This window comes from Quercus lobata, chromosome 2 (genome assembly GCF_001633185.2).
Source record: "Quercus lobata isolate SW786 chromosome 2, ValleyOak3.0 Primary Assembly, whole genome shotgun sequence".
NCBI lineage: Eukaryota > Viridiplantae > Streptophyta > Magnoliopsida > Fagales > Fagaceae > Quercus > Quercus lobata.
Genome location: NC_044905.1, coordinates 70,508,362 through 70,530,097, shown reverse-complemented (window position 1 = coordinate 70,530,097; position 21,736 = coordinate 70,508,362). Strand labels below are relative to the sequence as shown.

The following is a 21,736-nucleotide window of genomic DNA, read 5'->3' as shown; positions in this document are numbered from 1 at the left end:
ATTCTCACGGCACAAATTGAATGCAGAGTTTGGTAGTCACTATCTAGCTCATCTCTATTTGCAAATGTATTTGTGAATGCAAGGTTACAGTACTCAATGCCATTTCTTGTTGCTGCATGATTAGGGAGGTGGGAGAGGGTAGGGTAAGGTAGGCTGGGTAGCTAAAAAAAAAAAAAAAAAAAAAAAATTTGTTTTATATAAAAGTGACTAGCCCTACTAATATTGGGGCCAATTAGTTAAGGCCCCAAATTTTAGAGGAATGCTAGCACTACAATATTTTACACAATTTTTGTCACAAGTTGACATGAGTAGTAAAGAAAAGATAATGAGTTTACATTTCCGCAGTAAGACCTCTAATATTAGCTAATAGATAAATAATAATAATAATAATAATAATGGAATGTACACATCAAATTGTTACAATAATTTCACGACATTTCTAAATTAACATGCCAACTTATACTTGATCTCACCATAATTTTTAATTTAATTAGGAATGTTGCAAAATTAGTATATTCTAGTATTACTGAAAAGAAATTGTTAAAAGTAATGTTACATTCACAACATTTTCACAACAAAATTGTAGGTGGTAATCTATTATTGATAAATAAAAAAGTGATGTCAGTGGTAACCTATATAAGAAACAACAACAAATTACCACGTAAGATATTGTTTACCAAAGACAAAGGGGAATTAGCAAAGTGTAAGTGGACCACATTGTCCACTCTTTTAAAAAAAAAAAATTAATTAATTAATGCAATTATATATATATATATATATCTAAGTCGTTAACAAAAAAAAAAAAAAAATTGAAAAAATTAATCAAGTCTCAAAAGGGTTCTCTAGATAATTTGTTACTAGTAATAAACTCAATAAAAAAATATATAAAAAAAAAAAGCAACAAAATCTCAAAATTGAATAAAAAAAATTTTATAAAAAAATTATATGAACAAGAAATTCATTAAAAAAAAAAAAAAGCTTCCAAAAAAAGTCCAAGCCACATCAATAAGTCTATAAAAGAGCATCAGCATTGAAGAATGCTACTCTATCTTATTTTACCATCCTAAAAAACTACTCTATCAATTATACCATACCATTTTACAATACACCCTACATCCAAAAACTCTATTATTTTACTTTCTCATTAAAATATTATTTTTTAATCTTTTTTTATTATTTCTTTCACATCATCACTTTTTTTCAGCTAAGGGGTGAAATAAAATATAAATATATATTTTTTACCATAGTGCTACAGTACAATTCTAAGTTTAGAATTGTATTGTAGCACTATTGCAAAAAATTTTGCAATAATGAGGTATACCATTTTTTGATGCAAATATTTTTGAGTTATGAATTGTCAAAAAGGCCTTAGATATGACATTAGCATTCTTCAATGCTAATGCTTGTAGCTAACTTTCCTCTCATGTTTTTCCTTCTACTACTTTTGCAAAAGCATCAAGCTACAGTATCGGTGTCCTGCACTTTTTTAGTTTAGTTGGGCTTGCAGAAAAACGTCAAAGGCCTCTTTAAGAGCCTTGTTGGTTATATGTTTAGTTTGGTCTGAGCTTCTAAAATCTTGTAGGCCTAATTCAATGATGGTTTATAAGTTTCGGCCTCCACATCTAATAAGACAGAAAGCAGCGGATATGAAACAAAAATTGTTCTTAATTCTACAGACATGGGCCGGCCTTTTGTGAAAAGTTAGAGAGAGGTTCAACTCACTGAGTGTCCACTTGACATTTCATTTCGAAATCTCACTTTTATTAAATACAAAATTTTTAAAGGATAAAATATTATTCTCGTCTAGCAAAGTTCATTTTTCATCCTTAACACCTAAAGGAATTTACATATCCTACTTGGCCATGGCATGATAATAGTATGTCACTCAAATCAAAATCATTTGAAGAGTATTTAAATAATTGTGTTGCCTCAAGTACAAGGTTGATTGACCTCGTTTCATCCACAACCAAAAGTTCAAAACTTAAGGAATTTACATTTTCTACTTAGCTATGGCTCGATAATAGTATGTCACTCAAATTAAAATCATTTGAGGAGTATATGAATAATTATGTTGCCTCGAGTACAAGGTTGATTGACCTCGGTTCATCCACAACCAAAAGTTCAAAATTTAAGGATTTTACATATACTACTTGGCCACGTCACGATAATAGTATGTCACTCAAATCAAAATCATTTGATGAGTATATGAATAATTGTGTTGCCTCGAGTACAAGCTTGATTGACCTTGCTTCACCCACAACCAAAAGTTCAAAACTTAAGGATTTGACATGTCCTACTTGGCCATGGCACGATAATACTACGTCACTCAAATCAAAATCATTTGAGGAGTATATGAATAATTGTGTTGTCTTGAGTACAAGGTTGATTGACCTCGGTTCATCCACAATCAAAACTTCAAAACTTAAGGATTTGACATATCCTACTTGGCCATGGCACGATAATAGTATGTCACTGAAATCAAAATCATTTGAGGAGTATATGAATAATTGTGTTGCCTTGAGTACAAGGTTGATTGACCTCGATTCATCCACAACTAAAAGTTCAAAACTTACCATCAAGTTCAATCTACTTAAGGTGCATCGAACAAGACAATTGACAAATGGCAAACTCTTGGTAAGGAGGCCATTAATCTTACCATTGATAGAAACCACCCCACTAATTACATTTCTAATAGTCAAATTAGTGAGACAAAGAAGACATTAGTGTTTGAAAACTCATTAAAGAAAATTGCATTGAGATTGATTCAAAATTAGAATTTTTATCGAGTATTTTTTAAAAATATTTATTCATATTGTGCAAATAACACCCACATGATTCAAATTAATAATAGCAAAGACAAAAAATAAATAACAAACACACACAAAAAACATTAGAAATTACGTGGTTCGGAAAACAACTTCCATCCACTAGCGGCGACATGGATAAATTTTCACTATAAAAATAGGGAGATTCGACATTGGCACAAGAACACTCAAGAAACCGAAACTCCAAATATACCCTAGATCACTCTCTCAAGAATAGACACTAATGTGCGGCACCTCTCTATAAATTAATATTGTGGCACAATTAGGTTTAAAGAAACTGAACTCACGCTTGGGTTTATAAAAGTGAACATTTTGGAATTCCTTATAAGAGATGAACTCAATCAAGTTGGTCAAATTGACCAACAAAAGCGTGTGGCATTCAAGCCACGCCACACATGTCACATAATAAATCTCCACATTGGCTTGAATTAACTCAAGCTACAATAGCAAGATTCCTCCATTGCCTCCACCTTTGCTCCTAAGGCCTAATGGCATTTGTCTAAGAAAAGCATGGTGCTTTGTAAAACTCATAGGTATCTTTAGAACCCTATTACTTAAAATTTGAGCATACATGTTTCGGACTAGAGAGAATTGCTAACATAATCAATCCAAAGTGAAGTCCATTGGAGTGGAGACTAATTGTGCTTAGCAGAATCAGCAAAGATGTTGAAGTGATTGTTTTAAATAATGCACAGTTGGTTGAAGACAAATCAACTCAACATGAAAGAAAGGTTAATGTCTGTAACCCACTAGTTTCTTCCAAGGAATAGAATAGGATGCTATTTGCTTTGGTGACACTGACAAGATCAACGTTTGGAACCTGGGGAGCTAAATAGCGACGTTTATCAGTATATGTTAATATTCTTTCATTTTCTTTGGTTCTCTATCTACCGTAGAGCTAGAGTCTTTCGAACTCCTCATTTGGGTAATTGTTATTATTTTTTTGCTGAATAGTCAATTATTACTTATTACTTATTTCCTTGTTTGAATTGCTGAATTGATCTATGCCACGTTTGAATTGATCTATTAGTTATTCTTTCCTTTTCTTTGGTTCTCTATCTTTCGTTGAGCTAGAACCTATTCTTATTTTTATTTTATAATAGAAATAATAAGATTGGAACCAATAACGTCCCTTCTATAATAATCTCTCCTTAGTTAGGACAAAGAACTTTACCAATTTGATCAAAGTTATTGATATTTGTGTGAAAGAATTTAATAATTTTTATATTTTTTCATTTGAAAAAATAATTTATATTTTCAGTAAGTGACATAAAAGTAATTTTTTTTAATAATGCTAGAGATATAAACTATTTTACAAAAAAAAATTACAAAATTTTGATGTAATAAGTGATTATTAGAGGTAATTCTTCTGTACTTTTTTTTTTTGGGGTACAGTTCCCACTAATAGACAATCTGCTATACCAGGTTACTAAAACATCACATTTGATGGTATCATCCTCATATTGTATAGTACTAACATCACATGTGACTGTACTTTTGTCACATTCGGTGGTTCTCTTATTTTTTTTTTTCTCACATTCGATGGTATCATCTTCACATTGTGCAGTACCAACATCATATGTGATTGTACGTTTGTCACATTCGGTGGTTCCCTTATTTTTTTCTCACATTTGATGGTACCATCTTCACATTGGGCAGTACCAACATCACATGTGATTGTACTTTTATCACATTTTATGGTTTTCTTATTTTTTTTCTTACATTTAATGGTACCATCCTCACATTGTGCAGTACCAGCATCACATGTAACTGTACTTTTGTCATATTCGATAGTTCCCTTATTTTTTTCTCACATTTGATGGTATTATTCCCACATTGTGCAATACTAACATCATATGTGCCCATAAAAAAAAAAAAATCACATGTGACTGTACTTTTGTCACATTCGGTGTTTCCCTTATTTTTTTCACATTTGGTACCATCCTCACATTGTGCAGTACCAACATCACATATGACTGTACTTTTGTCACATTTGGTAGTTTTCTTATTTTTTCTTACATTTAATGGTACCATCCTCACATTGTGCAGTACTAGCATAACATGTAACTGTACTTTTGTCACATTCGGTAGTTTCCTTATTTTTTTCTCACATTTGATGGTATTATTCCCACATTGTGCAATATCAATATCACATGTGACTGTACTTTTGTCACATTCGGTGGTTCCCTTATTTTTTTCACATTTGGTACCATCCTCACATTGTGCAGTACCAACATCACATATGACTGTACTTTTGTCACATTTGGTGGTTTTTTTTTTTTTCCTCACATTTGATAGTACCATTCTCATATTGTGTAGTACCAACATCAAATGTGACTGTATTTTTGTCGCATTTAATGGTTCCCTTATTTTTTTCTTACATTTGATGGTATCATCTTCACATTGTGCGATACCAACTTCACATGTGACCGTACTTTTGTCACATTTAGTGGTTCCCTTTTTTTTTTTTTCCACATTTGATGGTACCATCCTCACATTGTGCAGTACCAACATCACATGTAACTGTATTTTTGTCACATTTGGTGGTTTCTTTATTTTTTTCTCACATTTGATGATACTATCCTCACATTGTGCAATACCAACATCACCAACATCAAATGTGATTGTACTTTTGTTACATTCGGTAGTTCCTTTATTTTTTTCTCATATTTGATGGTACTATCATCACATTGTGCAGTACCAACATCACATGTGAATTTGGCGGATCCCTTATTTTTTTCTCACATTTGATGGTACCATCCTTACATTATACAATACCAACATCACATGTGATTGTATTTTTGTCACATTCGGTGTTCCCTTATTTGTTTTCTAACATTTGATAGTACCATTCTCACATTGTGCAGTACCAACATCACATGTGACTGTACTTTTGTCACATTCGGTGGTTCCCTTATTTTTTCTCACACTTGACAATTCCATCGTCACATTGAGTAGTACCAGCATCGCATGTGGCTGTACTTTTGTCATATTTGGTGGTTCCATTTTTTTTTTTTTTTGCACATTTAACAATTCTATTGTCATATTAGGTAATACCAACATTATGTCTAACGAACTTTTATCACACTAGATTGTACCCTTATTTTTTTCCTCATATATAACAGTTCCATGTTCACATTAGGCAGTAACAACATCACATCTAACTGTACTTTCGCTACATACGATGGTACCTTTATTTTTTTTCTCACATTTGACAATTCCATTGTCACATTAAATAATACTAACATCACATATGGTCGTAGCCAACTCAACCCAACCCAACTCCACTAAATTATCTAATAATCGAATATATATATATATATATATATATATATAAAATACCTCTAAAACCTCTAAAATCGCCGAAATACTCTTATATAATAAAATTACCAAAATACCTCCTAAAACTTAAAAATGACCAAAATACCCCCAAAACTTTAAAAAATTATTGATATGTGCTTAGAACCTAAAAAATGACTAAAATACCCTTAAAACCTAAAAAATGACCGTACTTTTGTCACATTCGGTGGTTCATTTATTTTTTTAGTCACATTTAATGGTTCCAAGAGAATATTGTCTAGTACCATCCAATGTGACTAAAAATTGATGTGGCTAATAGTCAAAATAAAATAAAAATTTATGACACTTAGGATGCCACATTTACTGCCAATCTACCATGTAACCTAAACTTCTTTTTATGAAAAAAAAAATGCTGATTTGATTATTTTACTTTATTTTATTTGGTAAGCTTCTCTCTCTCTCTCTCTCTCTCTCTCTCTCTCTCAACAAGTCTTCGTATCCTTTTTGCCCTCTTTGCATTTGAGATATTTTAAAATGTTTTGAAATTCTATATTTCGTATTTTGATAATAAAAATATATTGGATTGTATGAGGAGTCTTAGTGTCTATTTGTCTCTCACTCTCTCTACCTTTCCAAGTAACTCTTTGGCATGGATGGCTCAAATTGTCATTGTTTATCAATTTTAATAAAACCAATGACTGTGATTTTGTATAAGTTCCAAAATATTAGCATTGTGATCTTAGGATTATAGAAATGCTTTATATTATTTATTTTTTATAATAAAACTAAAGCACAAATGGGTCAAAATATGTTTCATCATTCTATGCCCAAAAAAGTCCTTAAGTAAACATAAGAAATTAAATCAAAAGGATATAAAAGATGATTCATGACCTAGCACAGTTTTGAGCTCAACGAACTTTGATGAAACCACCCATAAACCTTCAATATGTGCTTAAATGTTTACAAAAAATGCTATAGATTTGACATGATTCTTGGGGAACTAATATAAGAAACTAATACAATAATCTACTGATAACTCTTGCATCATTACATAGTGTAATTAAAAAAATCCGATAGCTCTATTTTTTAGCACTTTAAACAATTTAAAATGTTGTTGTTTATTATCCTTTGAAAGCACTAGCTCTACTGCCAACTTGTATTGACAAAGTTCCAACAAGTCCTCCTACAAAATAATTAGATGTGTAATTATAAAGTATTCCACAACAATGGAACCAAATCTTAATATAATTCTCTCTTCTAAAATTGATAAAAGAAACAAACATAAATTTATTAGGCATACCTGTATAAGTGCAGCAATAGTACAAAACGAATTCTGCAAGGAAGGTGCCAAATCTTGAAATAATTCCTTATTTTAAAAGATGAAACCAAAGGCATACAGGAGGCAAATCTTGAAATAAGTGCCGCATACAAAACTAATTGCATAACCATTCAAAGAAAATAACATGGGCATATTTCATACAGATATTTCAACAAAACCAGTTATTGCACAAGTCCAAGTAGTTCAGTGTCTATATTGTTCTCTATCTCAAGTGGTTGGGATCAAATTAGAAAAAAGAAACCTAGTGTTAGTTGGTGGAAGATTGTATGGTTCACCAAAGCCATCCCAAGACATGCTTTCATCATTTGGCTGGCTATTAGGGACAGTCTCTCTACCAATGATATGATTGCTAGTTGGGGAATAACATATGATCTTTTATGTTTGTTATGCAAAGGAAGCTCTGGGAGTAGAGATCACCTTTTTCTTTAATTTCCCCTTTTCTAGAAGACTTTGGAGGAAAATTAGGAAATGGTCTTATCAAGGTAGGCTTGATGAAGACTGGCATAATCTTATCAATTGTGCTGCAACAAATTGGAAAAGGTAAAAGGCTAAGTGATGACTGCAGCATATTGGGTTTTAATGCGTGTATATACCACATATGAGTACAAAGAAATGCTATAAAGAATTTGGGAACTATTAAAACAGAGGATCAAATTGCTAGTCTTATAAGGAAATAGGTGAAGGCAAGGATTGAAAGTAGAGGACCATATCCTAGGTCTAGTATCAACACCAAAATATGTATTAGGTGGGGTATTTCTGATGTTGTATTCAAGTCTAAGGATTTGATTGGAAACACAAAATTTTGGCTAGCTCTTTATTACTTGTTGGTAGATTAGTCCTAGTTAGCTGTGAAGTATGTTTGTAATTTTTTCCTTTTGTAAATAGATTGTACCATGCAAACTTGCACCTAGTTGTGTTCTTTGAGTTTTGGTTTTGGTTTGCACTTGACTTGTTTGTTCAGGTTTTTTTCTATTGTTACTTTGATGTAGTTGCTGGTTGTAGCCTTTGGCTTGTGGCTACTTGACAACTTCTTTGATTTGAATGAAGTAACTCTAGATGAAAACAACACTGAAACAAGGTAATTAAAAAACTCAAAACATTTCATCCCTTAAATACCCAATTTTTTAACCAAGGAAAAACATAAATTTTCCAAAAGCAACTTAGATTTGAACCCCCTCCTTCTTTATCCCGCAAAAGATTAAACTTCACTCTCAATGCAACTATTTAACTCAATCGAGGCGATCTTCTCAATCGGAATCAAGTAAAAAAAAACCAACGTTCTTTTCTATTGAGCAGGTTTCCCAGCAACCAAACACTAGTCAGTAAAAGAAAGCTAATTAACATCAATCCCCCATGTTTGTTTCCCCTTTACTAAACCTTCATATCCAAAATCCCTATTTAAACAATCAAAAACGAAAACAATGAAGAGAAACAATGAGAGAGAAACACAACAACCAAAGAGAAAAGAGAAACAATCAAACAATTTTCTTCTCCAAAAACTCTTCTTCTCCAACCATCAAACACAACAACCAAAGAGAAACAATGAAATCAACAAACCTAAGACCCAACTGGGGTTTCGCTCGGATCGGATCGCATAAGTTTTGCTGGAGTTGCTGGGATTGGATTGGAGTTGCTGGAGTTGATTGGATCAGATTGGTGGTTCTCTCTCACTTTGTCTTGTTCCATATCTCTCGTTCCCCACCGAAGCTCACCTGGGTTTTGCTCGGATTGGATTGGACCTGGGTTTTGCTAGAGTTGAGTTTTGCTTGAGTTTGTTGAGGGTGAGAACTGAACAACGAAATCGAGTCTAATAGGCTTGAGTTCTATGTTGAAATCGACTTCATTGTGCTCGATTTAAAACATTGAAATCGAGTTTATTGCACTCGAGATGTTAGTTTCCTAAATAGTTTTAAAAATGTACTAACTAACAAAATTGTTTGAAAATCAGTATTATTTTGAAAAAAAATCCGAGAACAAGGAGAGAAGGATTTTTTTTTTTTTTTTGGTTGAGAAACATGGGGAGAGAAGGATTTGGTTCTATTGTTTTTGGTTTTATGTGCTACCTTGCTATACCGGTAACTGGTATCCCACTAAAATTGAATAAACAGTCAAGATTAAAACCCATTAGATTTGATGGTCAAGATTTGTATGGGTACCATACTCCCCAAAAAATAGAGAGGGTACAGTAGAATGACCCAATTATTGGTAAATGAAAAAGTGATATTAATGGTGGGTTTAAATGAAAACCAATAAGAGGTTGGCCACATCAACATTTTATAGAAATGCTGTAAAATAGTTTGTGACTATAACATTATTCATTTTTTTTAAGGAAATGTTAACGAGCACCGTGAGGTGCCCATTAAGGATTGTTTATTATGGGGTCCACTTAATAAAAAATTGGTATAAATTAATAAAAATACTAAAGTGACAGGTGAAACTAAAAAAGTTAATTTTATTGGTAAATTTGTCAAAAATCTAATATAAAGTATAATAATGTGACATAAAGTAGTTTTTTAACAGACACTTTACAATGCCTGTTAACACTACCATTTTATTTTTTTCTTGGAGAAGAGACATAGTAAGTAATTAATATATCTAGGAAAATGTTAATTATTCTTACAAATTTTATTACAAAGAGCATATCAACTAATGTTGATGCACCAACTTGTAAAAACTTATACAGTAAATTCGGTAATAATTGTAACATCGATCGTCTCACTCACATACACTAACTCCACAACTAAGCTTGCTTAGCATAGCCAAATGCCTTGTAGCTGAATTGGCATCTCCCCATGCACAAAGTGCTTGGGGGTTTAGGAGGGAAAGGGTTCGAGCTGCGGAGTTAGCAGCATGTTGTAATTATTTTTCAAAAAAAAAAAAAAAAAAAAAGCTTGCTTAGCATATTGATTTGGATCATGATCACATTTATTAAAGAAAATAAAACGTTTTGATTTCAATTAAGAAATTTTGGGCCACCACCAAGTTCATTGAAAATTATTAGGCTTTTATAGCCCCAAGTAAGCCTCAGAAAAATGGTTGTTAAGCTCTTGAAGTTACATATCTATTACTATGCAGAATAGCTCAACACGATAATGATGTAAATTTGTCTTTTGTTGAGTGTTGCGTCGCGGCCTCCTACTAACTACAAATGTTTCATTCATGTTCAAGATAGAAATATCATGCGTGGTACAAAATGAAGATATTTCAGTCAATAAAGATTTCCATTCATCTTCTCTCATCACTTACAATCGTTGCTTAGACACTTTAACAAGATCCATAGCATTTACTATATCCTGATTTTTTTTTTTTTTTTTTTGCAATGCTATTGACAACTCATTTATGATCCCTAAAATGTTTTTCATCAAGTGTAGAGCAACGACAAATTCAAAAGATAGAATTGACCCCATAATAGATCGAGTTTCAATTTTTTGGTTAGAGAGGCCATCTTCTTCAATAATCTCAAATACATCAACAACAGCAGAGAACATCAAAATCAAGTTAAGAATAGTCTCATAATATGATTCCCAACGTGCATCATCAGGGCATTTAAGATTTGTCTCTTGATTCAAATCTTGCCCACTTCTATGTACACCATTCTCTAAATCTTCTTTAATTTTGGCAAATTGTGCATCTCGAAGAGCATCTCGTCTCTTACAAGAGCCTCCAACAACAGTTACTAAATTACTAACCACAATAAAAAATTTAGTAATGTTAATGTGATTTTTAGCAATGGCAACAAATGTCAATTGAAGTTGATGAGCAAAAAAATGGATATAAAATGTTGACTTATTCTCTTTCAAAATTAAAGTTTTGAGACTATTGATATCACCTTGCATATTACTAGCCCCGTCATAACCTTGCCCACGTAGGTTCGACAAACTCAAATTATGTTCACAAAGTAAACATTCAATAGCACATTTGAGTGACAAAGCGGTGGTACTTGCAACATGTACAATACCAAGGAACCGCTCTATAATAATTCCTTTTTTGTTCACATAATGAAGAACGAGGGACATTTATTCTTTCACTGAGATATCATGTGACTCATCAACTAATATTGAAAAGAACCCATTGTCAAGATCTTTGATGATGGTTTTGGATGTTTCACGTGCAATTGCATTCACAATGTCTTTTTGAATATCCGAGTGGGTAAGCTTGCAATTTTTTGGAGTTGTTTGCAACACTTCATTGATAGATTTATTGTGATTCCCCAAAAATTGTAGAAACTCAAGAAAATTTCCTTTATCACTTGAACCTTGAGATTCATCGTGACCACGAAAAGCTAATCCCTAGCATAAAAGGAATCTTATGCAATCAACTATTGCATTTAATTGAACTTGATAATCAAGTTTATCTTTATTTGATTGCTTAACCAAAACACTTTGAATGTGTTGCTTTTCCTTCAGTAGATCTTCACTCTTCTTGACAGCTTGGTTATGAGCACTGATGGGATTGACGAAATCAACTACAGACGAACATAACATTACAGACGAAATCACCCCTATGGACGAACTGAAAGAAGTGCCTCCGTCACTGACGAAGGAATCAAGCCCATTCAATGCCACCAATAACACCTTAGACGGTTACAATAACACCTTAGACGGTTACAACAACAGCTATGCAGACCATTGAAAGCACATTAAGACCCTCATATTAAGCAGGAGCTGTTACCAAGAAAGACATTAACATCCCATTACTAACCACAACGGTCAGAATCCAAGGGAACCTATATATAAGGCTCTCACATCACCAACAAGAGGTACTGGAATATTTTTTCTTCAGATATATTTCTCGCTTTGTGATATTGCATTATTCTTCTTATTGACTTTGGCATCGGAGACTTTGTGGCAGACACCACACCGGTGACCACTTTGAGGACACTATCAGCTGGGTTGAAGTTCTATTCCATCTGCTGTCTCTGATTGACGAATTTGTACTTCATCAAGCACTATTAAATCCTCCAACATGGGAATCTAACTTCGCAAGCTGATTCCAAAGTTTGAATCCCTTCGTTACAAAAGTCTCACCTGCTCTTTGCTTACCAACATCTTGCCGCCCAAATAGGTAGCAATAAAAACAAAATGCCGCATCCTTGTCTATACTATATTCCAACCACTTTCTACCCACATAACATTCAGATCTAAATCGACGGGGCTTTTCAGAAAAATATGATACAAGATAATCATGAAGAATAGGTTGACAAGGGCCTTTTGTTAAATAATGTCTTCTTATTTCATCATGATTATTAGGATGATAAGATGATATCTTTTGTCGTAGCCTAGGATCTGAAGGAAGATTTTCTAAGTTAAAGTCAACACAAATTCGCTTAGAAGATGAAGACGAATCTTGCATAGGAAATGAATCTTGCACAGGAGATGAATCTTGAATATGTGGTTTTCTTATCAAATATTTGTCCATAATTCTAGTAAAAGAATAAACAATAAACTATAAGTTCATTTGAAATATTAATAAAATTATTAATTATTGTTGTTTAGTTGTTTCATGAATTTGTTTGTCTTTTATAAACTATAATTTGTTATATTGTTATTTCATTAATTATAAAATTATTAATTATTATTTAGCCTAATATAATTTAATTTATTTGTCTTTTATAATGTATTGGTTAATTATACAGCTTTAATTATTGTTGTTTAGCATAACAATAAACTATATTACTTTAATTTGTTTGTCATTAATTATATTGCTTTAATTTGTTATATTGTTTAGCCCCTTGTGCACATTACACTAAAAGAGCCTGACATTACACATCCCATGTGCAGCACAATAATTAAAGCAGTATAATGTGTAGCATTACACATCCCATGTGTGGCACAATAATTAAAGCAGTGTAATGTGTAGCACATTACACTGCTTTAATTATTGTGTTCCCGGCCCATGTGCCCATCAGCCCATGTACCCCCACCCCACTTAACGGACAAGCATAAGCCTCATGCCTGATGTCCCAATCACAATAGCCTGCCAATCAGAAAATTTCACAATCACATATTCACAAATCACAATACACACTAAAAGACAATTAATATCTCACCAACACAGTGAACACGCATTGACCAACACCAACGGATAAGATAAACTGATAAAGCCAAATTCAAAAATACAAAAAACAGGAAAAAGCAAAATATAAATAAAGGCCATTCATTCGGCTAGCCAATCAAAGAGAGAGAGAGAGAGAGAGAGAGAGAGAGAGAGAGTTACTGAATTAATTTAGTCTTAAAGAATAAAGACTAAAGAGAGAGAGACATTCATTATTTTAGTTTTCATTTCAGACTTTCAGTGAGATAAAGAGAGAGAGAGAGACTGAGAGAGAGTTAGAGAGAAAAAGAAAGAGAAATACCTTGAGGGAGCTCAGGGAGGGATCTGTGATCTGCGAGCACCGAGCACCGGAGTTGAGCAGAGCGATTTGCGATCTATCGTCTACGATCTACGATGAGGGGCGAGTGATGACGAGGAGGGGCGAGCAAGCAAGCGACGACAACGATGACGAGGAGCGAGCTACGGCAACGACAAGCGAGTATTAGGGGTTTTTTTGGTTTGGTTTTGGTACAGAGGCTCTGTATTGGGTTTTTTTATTTTTTATTTTTTTGATAAACACAATATTGGAGTTTTTTTTTTTTTCTTTTGCTCTGTATAGACTGTATTGGGGTTTGGTTTTCTTTGCTTTCTTTGCCAGTGACGTGACCGTGGGTACGGTGGGTTTGATTTTTGATTCTCTGTGTTGGTTTTTTTTTTTTTTTTTTTGAGAATTTGTGGGTGGGTTCGCTCTGTTGGGCTCGCTGTGGGCTTGGCTCTGTTACAATTTTTTTTTTTTTTTAGATTTAGTTCAATTTTTTGGGCTTTTTTTTTTTTGCTTGAAAGTTGAATAGATAATTTTTTTTTTTTTTTTTTTTTTTTGATTTGAGGGTGTTCCTAATACAGCTTAAATATAATATTTTTTTTTAAAATTTTTTTAGGTCAGGGTGTGCCTGGGAACACCTTGACCTATACGTGACGTCGCCACTGCGTTTGGAGATCTCCAATACAGGTTCTATAACTTAAAATTAATTCTGTAAATAAGAAAGACAGTCTAACTCTTTGTTGCAACATGTTCCAAGTCCCTCCATTGCATGTGAATCGCCCCCAACCAAAAAAGAAGAAGAAAAAAAAGAAAAGCATCTTGACAAAGATTTTTTTGCATCGCATCAATGGCATTGCCTTTTGTAATCACTACATCTTATGTTATATTCTTATTCATCCACTTTAAAGGTCTGCTAAGTGGAGAAAAAATCAAGAACCCTGAAGAAAGGGGAAGAGATTCTACTGGAGCCACTAGTCCGTGTCGAGGATACCTTGAATCTTGATTAGGGCAATTAACCCACAATACAAAAGAATTGCAAGTCAATAGGCTACAACAAATTATAGAAAATTGCTTTAATGGTACCTTGGTTGACTATCTTCATTTCAACAAAATAAATAAATAAATAAAAATAGTTCCTTGGCTTTAATTTTTTTTTTTTTTCATTCCTTTTTAGGTCTGAGTTTATAGCAGGTAGGTAAGGGACAGAAAATGAGCGTTGTCCCACATCCGGTGCGTGAGTGTTTTATGTCTTATAATTCGTGTAACTAACTACTGCATGCAGTTTTGGTTGCGGCGTGCGAGTTTATGGTTTATTGAAAAAAAAAAGAAAAAAAAAAAGGAAAAGAAAAGAGAGAGAGAGAAAGAAGAAGAAGCAATATGGGTTGATAGCATATAAGAGCATCTCCAACAAATTCATCAATTTTTTGTACTGTTTGGAGAATGAACAGTGACTTTTACCTATATCTACCAACTTTATCAAATACACTTTTCAATAGATTTTCTATCCCATTTTCTATCTCATTTAAATATTATTTCTTCATTCATTATTTATTCTTTTTTTAACAACTACATATCTTCCAACATTTTTTTATTCAACACTTGATTATTATAATAAAAAAAAAATTGAAGAATGAACAGTAACCCATCAAGAGCCAAAAAAAATTTTGGGTATAAAAAATCCATTGGAGTGGTTTTTTTTTTTGTCTCATTCTCTATTATATAGACCATTGGAGATGCTCTAATATGATGTAGCTCACGTCCGGCTGAAACTGAAAGTAACCTGGCAACAGGCAATTGCCAGCCACATATATATTACATATGGGATATGGCAACGTCGGCATGCATTATCCTGTGAATAATTCCCCTATAATAAACACAAGATAACGTTTAAAAAATACAGAAGATTTGTTATTTGTGGGGCACCGTTGAGTGAAATATTGACAAAGCCCAAATATACGCAATGGAATTCTACAATTTAAGCACTTTACCTGATTATTATTCATTCATTCTTATTAGTTTAGTTTAGCTTAATTTAGATCAAATACACAGCTGAATAGGTGAACCCCTCCGTGTCTACACGTCATGGTTCATTTAAACCCTTCCGTGGCTACACGTCATGATTCATTCATGCCACCCACTATCACCAATAATCACCCTATTGCCAATGCAATCCTTCCTCATATTTATCAATTTTCTTTGGTTTTTAATAAACCTAAGGATCCCTCCTCATATTTATCAATTTTCTTTGGTTTTTAATAAATAAAAAAACTTTAAGAAGTTGGTTTAGTAGTTTTTAAAGACTCGTGATAAGATCTTGAGTTCAAAATTTCTTATCTCTATCTTAAAACCATGATGTGAGATTCTATAATAACCGACATCCAAAAAAAAAAAAAAAAACTTTTATTTGTCGTAAATAAATAAATATATAATAAACCAACAGAAGAGGCTGGAAACTCTCATTTTTTTTTTTTTCTTTTTTCTTTTTTTTTAAGAGGAAAGAGACTGGAAACTTCAACTACTATTATTTTCCAACAAAAGTATGAAAGGACCATCCTAATTTTTCTTTTCCTTTCTCAAAAAGAAAAGGTAAACAGGAAACTTTGTTTATTCCACGTTGGGGCATCGTCACATACCCGAGACTTGCGCTGTTTACAAACGGCGACGTATCTATCTATATCCCACTAAGCTTGACGTGGCATCTTATTTAAAATATTCGTTCGCATATTCCCTTTGCTATCAAGGTAATTATGGTCATATTGTAAATATCCAATACTTTTGGTTAATTATATATGTTAGTTCTAACAATCCATCTAAACCCAAGGAGTACGGACAACTTAAAAGTTCTTTTATTTTTATTTTTTACAAGATAAAAATTCTATTCTATTCTATCCTAATTTAAGTGTATATGTGTGTAAATTTCTCTCTTGAAGACTTGAACCCAAACCCTTACCTCTTACACCTTACAAGTGACCATCACGCTAAAGAACAACACAAAAGTTCTACTGTTACTTATACAATCAAATACTGTTATGTTAAAATTATGGTCTAAATTATTGTAGTTTAATTGACATTTTTTCATGCATAAAATATTGGAGGTTTAAAGAGGAAACAGTTCAAAATGCTAAGAAAGCAGCATATTGCAACTATTTTTTTTTATAAAAAAAATTAAAATAACAAAGATTTAAATTCAATAATTTAAAATAAAAACCACATTGTAAAATACTTTATAATTAATTTAAGGAAAAGATCCTTACTGTCTCTTGATAAGGCGATATTCTTTTATTTTTTAAGATAAGGTGATGTGGTTTTAGAAAAGATTTGTGATTAATCAAAATCTGATTATCATCATCTATGCCTTTTGACTTTCTATTAGTGAGCAGCTGCAATTGACTTCAAAGCCTTTTTTTTGGTACAGGATCACGTGTTCAAATCTGTACAAAAATCATTGAATCACACCGGTGGTCCTCAAAGTTCTGAATCCCAAGCGGCCAGGAATTAAAAAAGATAAGCTAGTGGCTAGCCAATAAGAAAACCTTAAAAAAAAAATAAATAACAAAAACACACCGTTAAAATAAACGGGAACGTTGAAGAACAAAAGCTCAAAATATTTTTTTTAAAATTAAATAGACTTAATAAGAACGCCAAGGTGAAGAATATGCTGAAAGCATATGACAACAGAAGAAAGCATATTCTGAGAGGAGATCCCGCTCCGCCTCGTTGTGGTTTCCTCACCACTTCACAATAAATACCCATTCACTAAAATCTACAACTCAAAAACTCTCTCTCTCTCTATTGCCTTCTGTGTCCCTGCTGTGTTTCCTTGTTGTTTTTGTTTTCTCTCTCTAAAGAAAAATCAAATGATGGCTCTCAAAGCTGTTCATGTCTCCGACGTCCCAAACCTCGACCAGGTCCCTGAGAATCCCTCTTTCTCTCTCTACTCCACTCGCTCCTCCAAAGGTAATCATATCATTCCAATCTATTTAAATACGCACGCATAACACGTGTGATGAGACTAGTAATTTTTTTTTTTTTTTTTAATTTTAATTACATGCATGCGATGAGATTAGTAATAAAAACACGTAACTTATTTGATGTATGTATTGTTGTTGTTTGTATGATGTTTTTTTAGGAGTGGAATTGGGGAGGAGTGCGTATAGAATACCCAAGTTTTTAGTGATAGGGCACAGGGGACATGGGATGAACGTGTTACAGTCATCTGATCGTAGAATGAGAGCGTTCAAGGAGAACTCGATCTCGTCCTTCAACGCTGCCTCTTGTTTCCCTATCGATTTCATCGAATTCGACGTTCAGGTTAGATCTCTTCGCCACTCGATTTCTTTTACGTTTTTCTAATTATTTCTTTGTTCTTGTTTTTTTTGGTGTATCTGGTTGTATTTTTGTGAAAAAAAGAAAAAAGAAAAAAATAATCCTCGGTTTTCGAGGTCACGTTCTTTTGTGTCGGTGCGTTGTACGCGCGCCGCGTAACCTCTGTGTGTGTGTCACTGTGTCGGTGTACCACGTGTGAGATGATCTTAGTTATAGGTTGCTATTGTATTTTTATGACTTTCGGCTTATGTGAACGTGAACTTATGGGAAAATTTGTGAATTACGTAAAGTTATTATTGTATTTCTGAACTTTTGCTCAAAAAATATATATTTTATTATCTTATAACGTTTAAGATAAACCTTTTTAAGTATTAAACATTGCTATGGTTTCAATATATAAATATAAATATATATATATATATATATATTAAACATAAAAGAGAAATGTTAACCGCTGATTTAAGGAAATATTTTTAAAAACTCAATTACAAAAAAAAAAAAAAAAATTATGTAAAAGAAAATTCAAGCTTTTTTTTTTTTTTTTTTTTTTTTTCATTTTTCATAAAAACGATATTAATTTTTGTTTTAAAACCGTCTATAAACACATGCTCCAAGACTACTCGTTAACAAAATCTAACATAAAATGCTCAATTGTAAAATGAATACATTGTATTTTAGGTTAAATAGAGAGTATTTTATTCCGTTTTTGGAATTTTTTTTTCTTTTTCTTTTTCCGCATATACACCCATAAATTGTATGTATGGAGACCAAGGGCAATAATATATGTTGACATGTAACGGTATTTTCAGTAGTTCGTGTTTATTAAGTGGATATTTAGACATTTCTCAAAAAAAAAAAAAAAAAAAAAAGTGGATCTTTGGACGCATGGCTATAAAAAAAGAAAAAAGAAAAAGAAAAAAATAAGATCTCCTTTTAATTCTTTTCCATATTTAGACATATATGAAACACATTTTACATGAGGATTAAAATTAAGATTTCCAAAACAAAAACTTAATCAATGAATTTTCAGGGTGTTCTATAGGTTTTATGCCTTTGAAATTTTTATTTTTTATTCAAATTTGTTAGTAGGTTCTTGTTCCTGATTTCTAGATGGGTTTCCTTCTTCTAGTTCTACGGCGTTTTCATCTAGGAAAACTTTAGAACATTTTTCCTTCTATCTCAATGATACTGATGTGTGTTTTTGCATTTTTTTTCCCCTTTGTGGTTCTTTTAAAAAGAATTATTTCGGTTAAAAATGAAAATAGATGAGAAAGGTGAATGAAGCATAAAGACAGCAAGTAAAAAAAAAACAAATGTGGTGGTTTTTGTAGGTGACAAGAGATGACTGCCCTGTCATTTTCCACGACGATGTTATTCTCTCTGAAGAAAATGTAAGCTAACTTTTCTCTGTCATTTTAACGTGTGTCTATTTTTAATCCAAGTACTAATGTATTATGCATGTATAATTTTGAAGCTAATTCATTTTTGTCTATGGGAAATCAGGGTACTGTGTTTGAGAAAAGGGTCACAGATTTGACTCTCTCAGAATTCCTTGGCTATGGTCCCCAAAGAGAACCAAGCAAGCAAGGGAAACCTTTGCTGAGGAAAATAAAAAATGGGAATATTGTGAATTGGGATGTAGAGACAGATGACACTCTTTGTACACTTCAAGAAGCTTTTCAGCAAGTGAGTCCCTCAATGGGCTTCAACATTGAATTAAAATTCGATGACCACATTGTTTACGACCAAGATTATCTCTTCCGTGTTCTCCAAGCCATCTTGCAGGTACAAACACTAAAAGTGAAAAATTTTATAGATTTTTCTTGTTTTGTTGAATGTTAATGATATTAGGGGTTCTAAATATTGTGAATTCTGTGTGACAGGTGGTGTTTGAGTATGCTAATGACAGACCTATTATCTTCTCAAGCTTCCAGCCGGACGCGGCATTGCTCGTTAAAAAGTTACAGAGCACTTACCCTGTAAGCACTCTTTTGACATTGATAATATCTTCTATGTTTGTGTTATATATTAATAGGGGATATATCCTAATGATTTTTGTTATACTAGGTCTTCTTTTTGACTAATGGGGGTACCGAGATATACTACGATGTGAGGAGGAACTCCTTGGAGGATGCCGTAAAGCTGTGCTTGGAGGGTGGTTTGGAAGGAATTGTGTCAGAGGTTAAGGGAGTTTTTAGAAATCCTGGCGCCGTGACCAAGATCAAGGAGGCCAAGCTTTCACTTCTTACCTACGGCAAATTGAAGTAAGCTTTGTTTGATTATCTTCAATTTTTCCATGGAAACTCTTGCTTAGGAAATGTATTACCAAAAAGAAAATTATTGCTTAGGAAATGTGATAGACAAAGTCATCAAAGTCAGGCTATGACAAATCACGGTCAAATATAACCTGCCATGTTATTTCATTCTGACTTTGATTTGGTCATAGCTTGGTATTACAATTGGGCCGCCTAAGAAGTTTATACAAGGATTTTACTTTTCGTACATAAGGAGGGAAAACTTGCTAACTAATCTTTTGTGGTTTGTTGCCATGTCACATGTATAATGTCTAGCCATGTTAGCATATAGCAAAGTTGTAATTGATTTTGTTATGAGCTTGTTCTATGGATTATATGTTATGCATTAATTGAATGGAAATAAATCTTGTTGCAGTAATGTGCCTGAAGCAGTATACATGCAAAATCTAATGGGAATTGATGGAGTGATTGTTGATCTGGTTAAAGAGATATCAGAAGCAGTTTCCAATATGATAAAGCCATTGAAGGCAGATGAAGGGGAAAGTTTATCCGAAGGGGTGGAAGCAAAACCCCAATTCTCGCCACGGGAGCTTGCATTTCTTTGGAAGCTTATACCTGAGTTGATAGAGCTTTAATTAATGATTGTAATACTGTGCCATATACACGCCAAATCTAATAGTTTTTGCTGATTTTTTCCCCTTCATATAGCAGAAAGTCTTAGTCGTGGAAGTCAACACGTTACATTTTCATTGTTGTATATAAATTGCTCATTTCCATTTCTTTAGAATCACAAATTTTTACTAATCTTGTTGGTCTTCCATTTGTACGTCAACAAAGTTTATGATAGTTTCGGATTATAAAAATAAGAAGAGAGGTTTATGATAGTTTTAGCTGCTTTCTCACTATAATTTTGTAGCTTCTTATTCTCTCATCTTCTTTCTATGTAGCTTGGATCTGAGTTTTTTGCATAGAACAACCTGTGTCCTCTTTTTTAGCCCGATTAAGAATTTTTATTGAACAAAAAGAGAAACAAACTCCATTTTTGGGCTCTTAGGTGATACAACTTGATGTCATCTTTAACTACTTAAATACACTGGTTGGGTTGAGCGTAAATCTTGAATTCTTAATTGGTTGGATCACATTTAAAGAACCACCTTCAAGAATAATTTTAGCCTTCTCCTCTCTGGAAAATTATTAGGTATTTCCGGAGTACCATTTTTGGGTTCCATTATGAATTTAATTTGTGCCAGCTTATGGCTGACTCTTAGGGGTATTGTTTACCCTAGACGTTGCATTTTGCCTTAATCTTTAATGTACTTTCCGGTTTACCAAAAAA

The 21,736-nt window shown here is 32.9% G+C and overlaps 1 protein-coding gene across 1 annotated transcript; it reads left to right on the top strand.

The window, feature by feature from the left end:
• Positions 1–17,473: 17,473 nt before the first annotated feature.
• Positions 17,474–21,284, top strand: LOC115976394 (glycerophosphodiester phosphodiesterase GDPD1, chloroplastic-like). The gene is made up of 7 exons (XM_031097643.1): positions 17,474–17,776; positions 17,949–18,130; positions 19,477–19,536; positions 19,649–19,930; positions 20,029–20,124; positions 20,213–20,409; positions 20,816–21,284. Exons 1-7 carry the CDS (start codon positions 17,677–17,679, stop codon positions 21,033–21,035), a joined length of 1,137 nt encoding a protein of 378 aa, XP_030953503.1. The 5' UTR covers positions 17,474–17,676; the 3' UTR covers positions 21,036–21,284.
• The last annotated feature ends 452 nt before the right edge of the window (positions 21,285–21,736 follow it).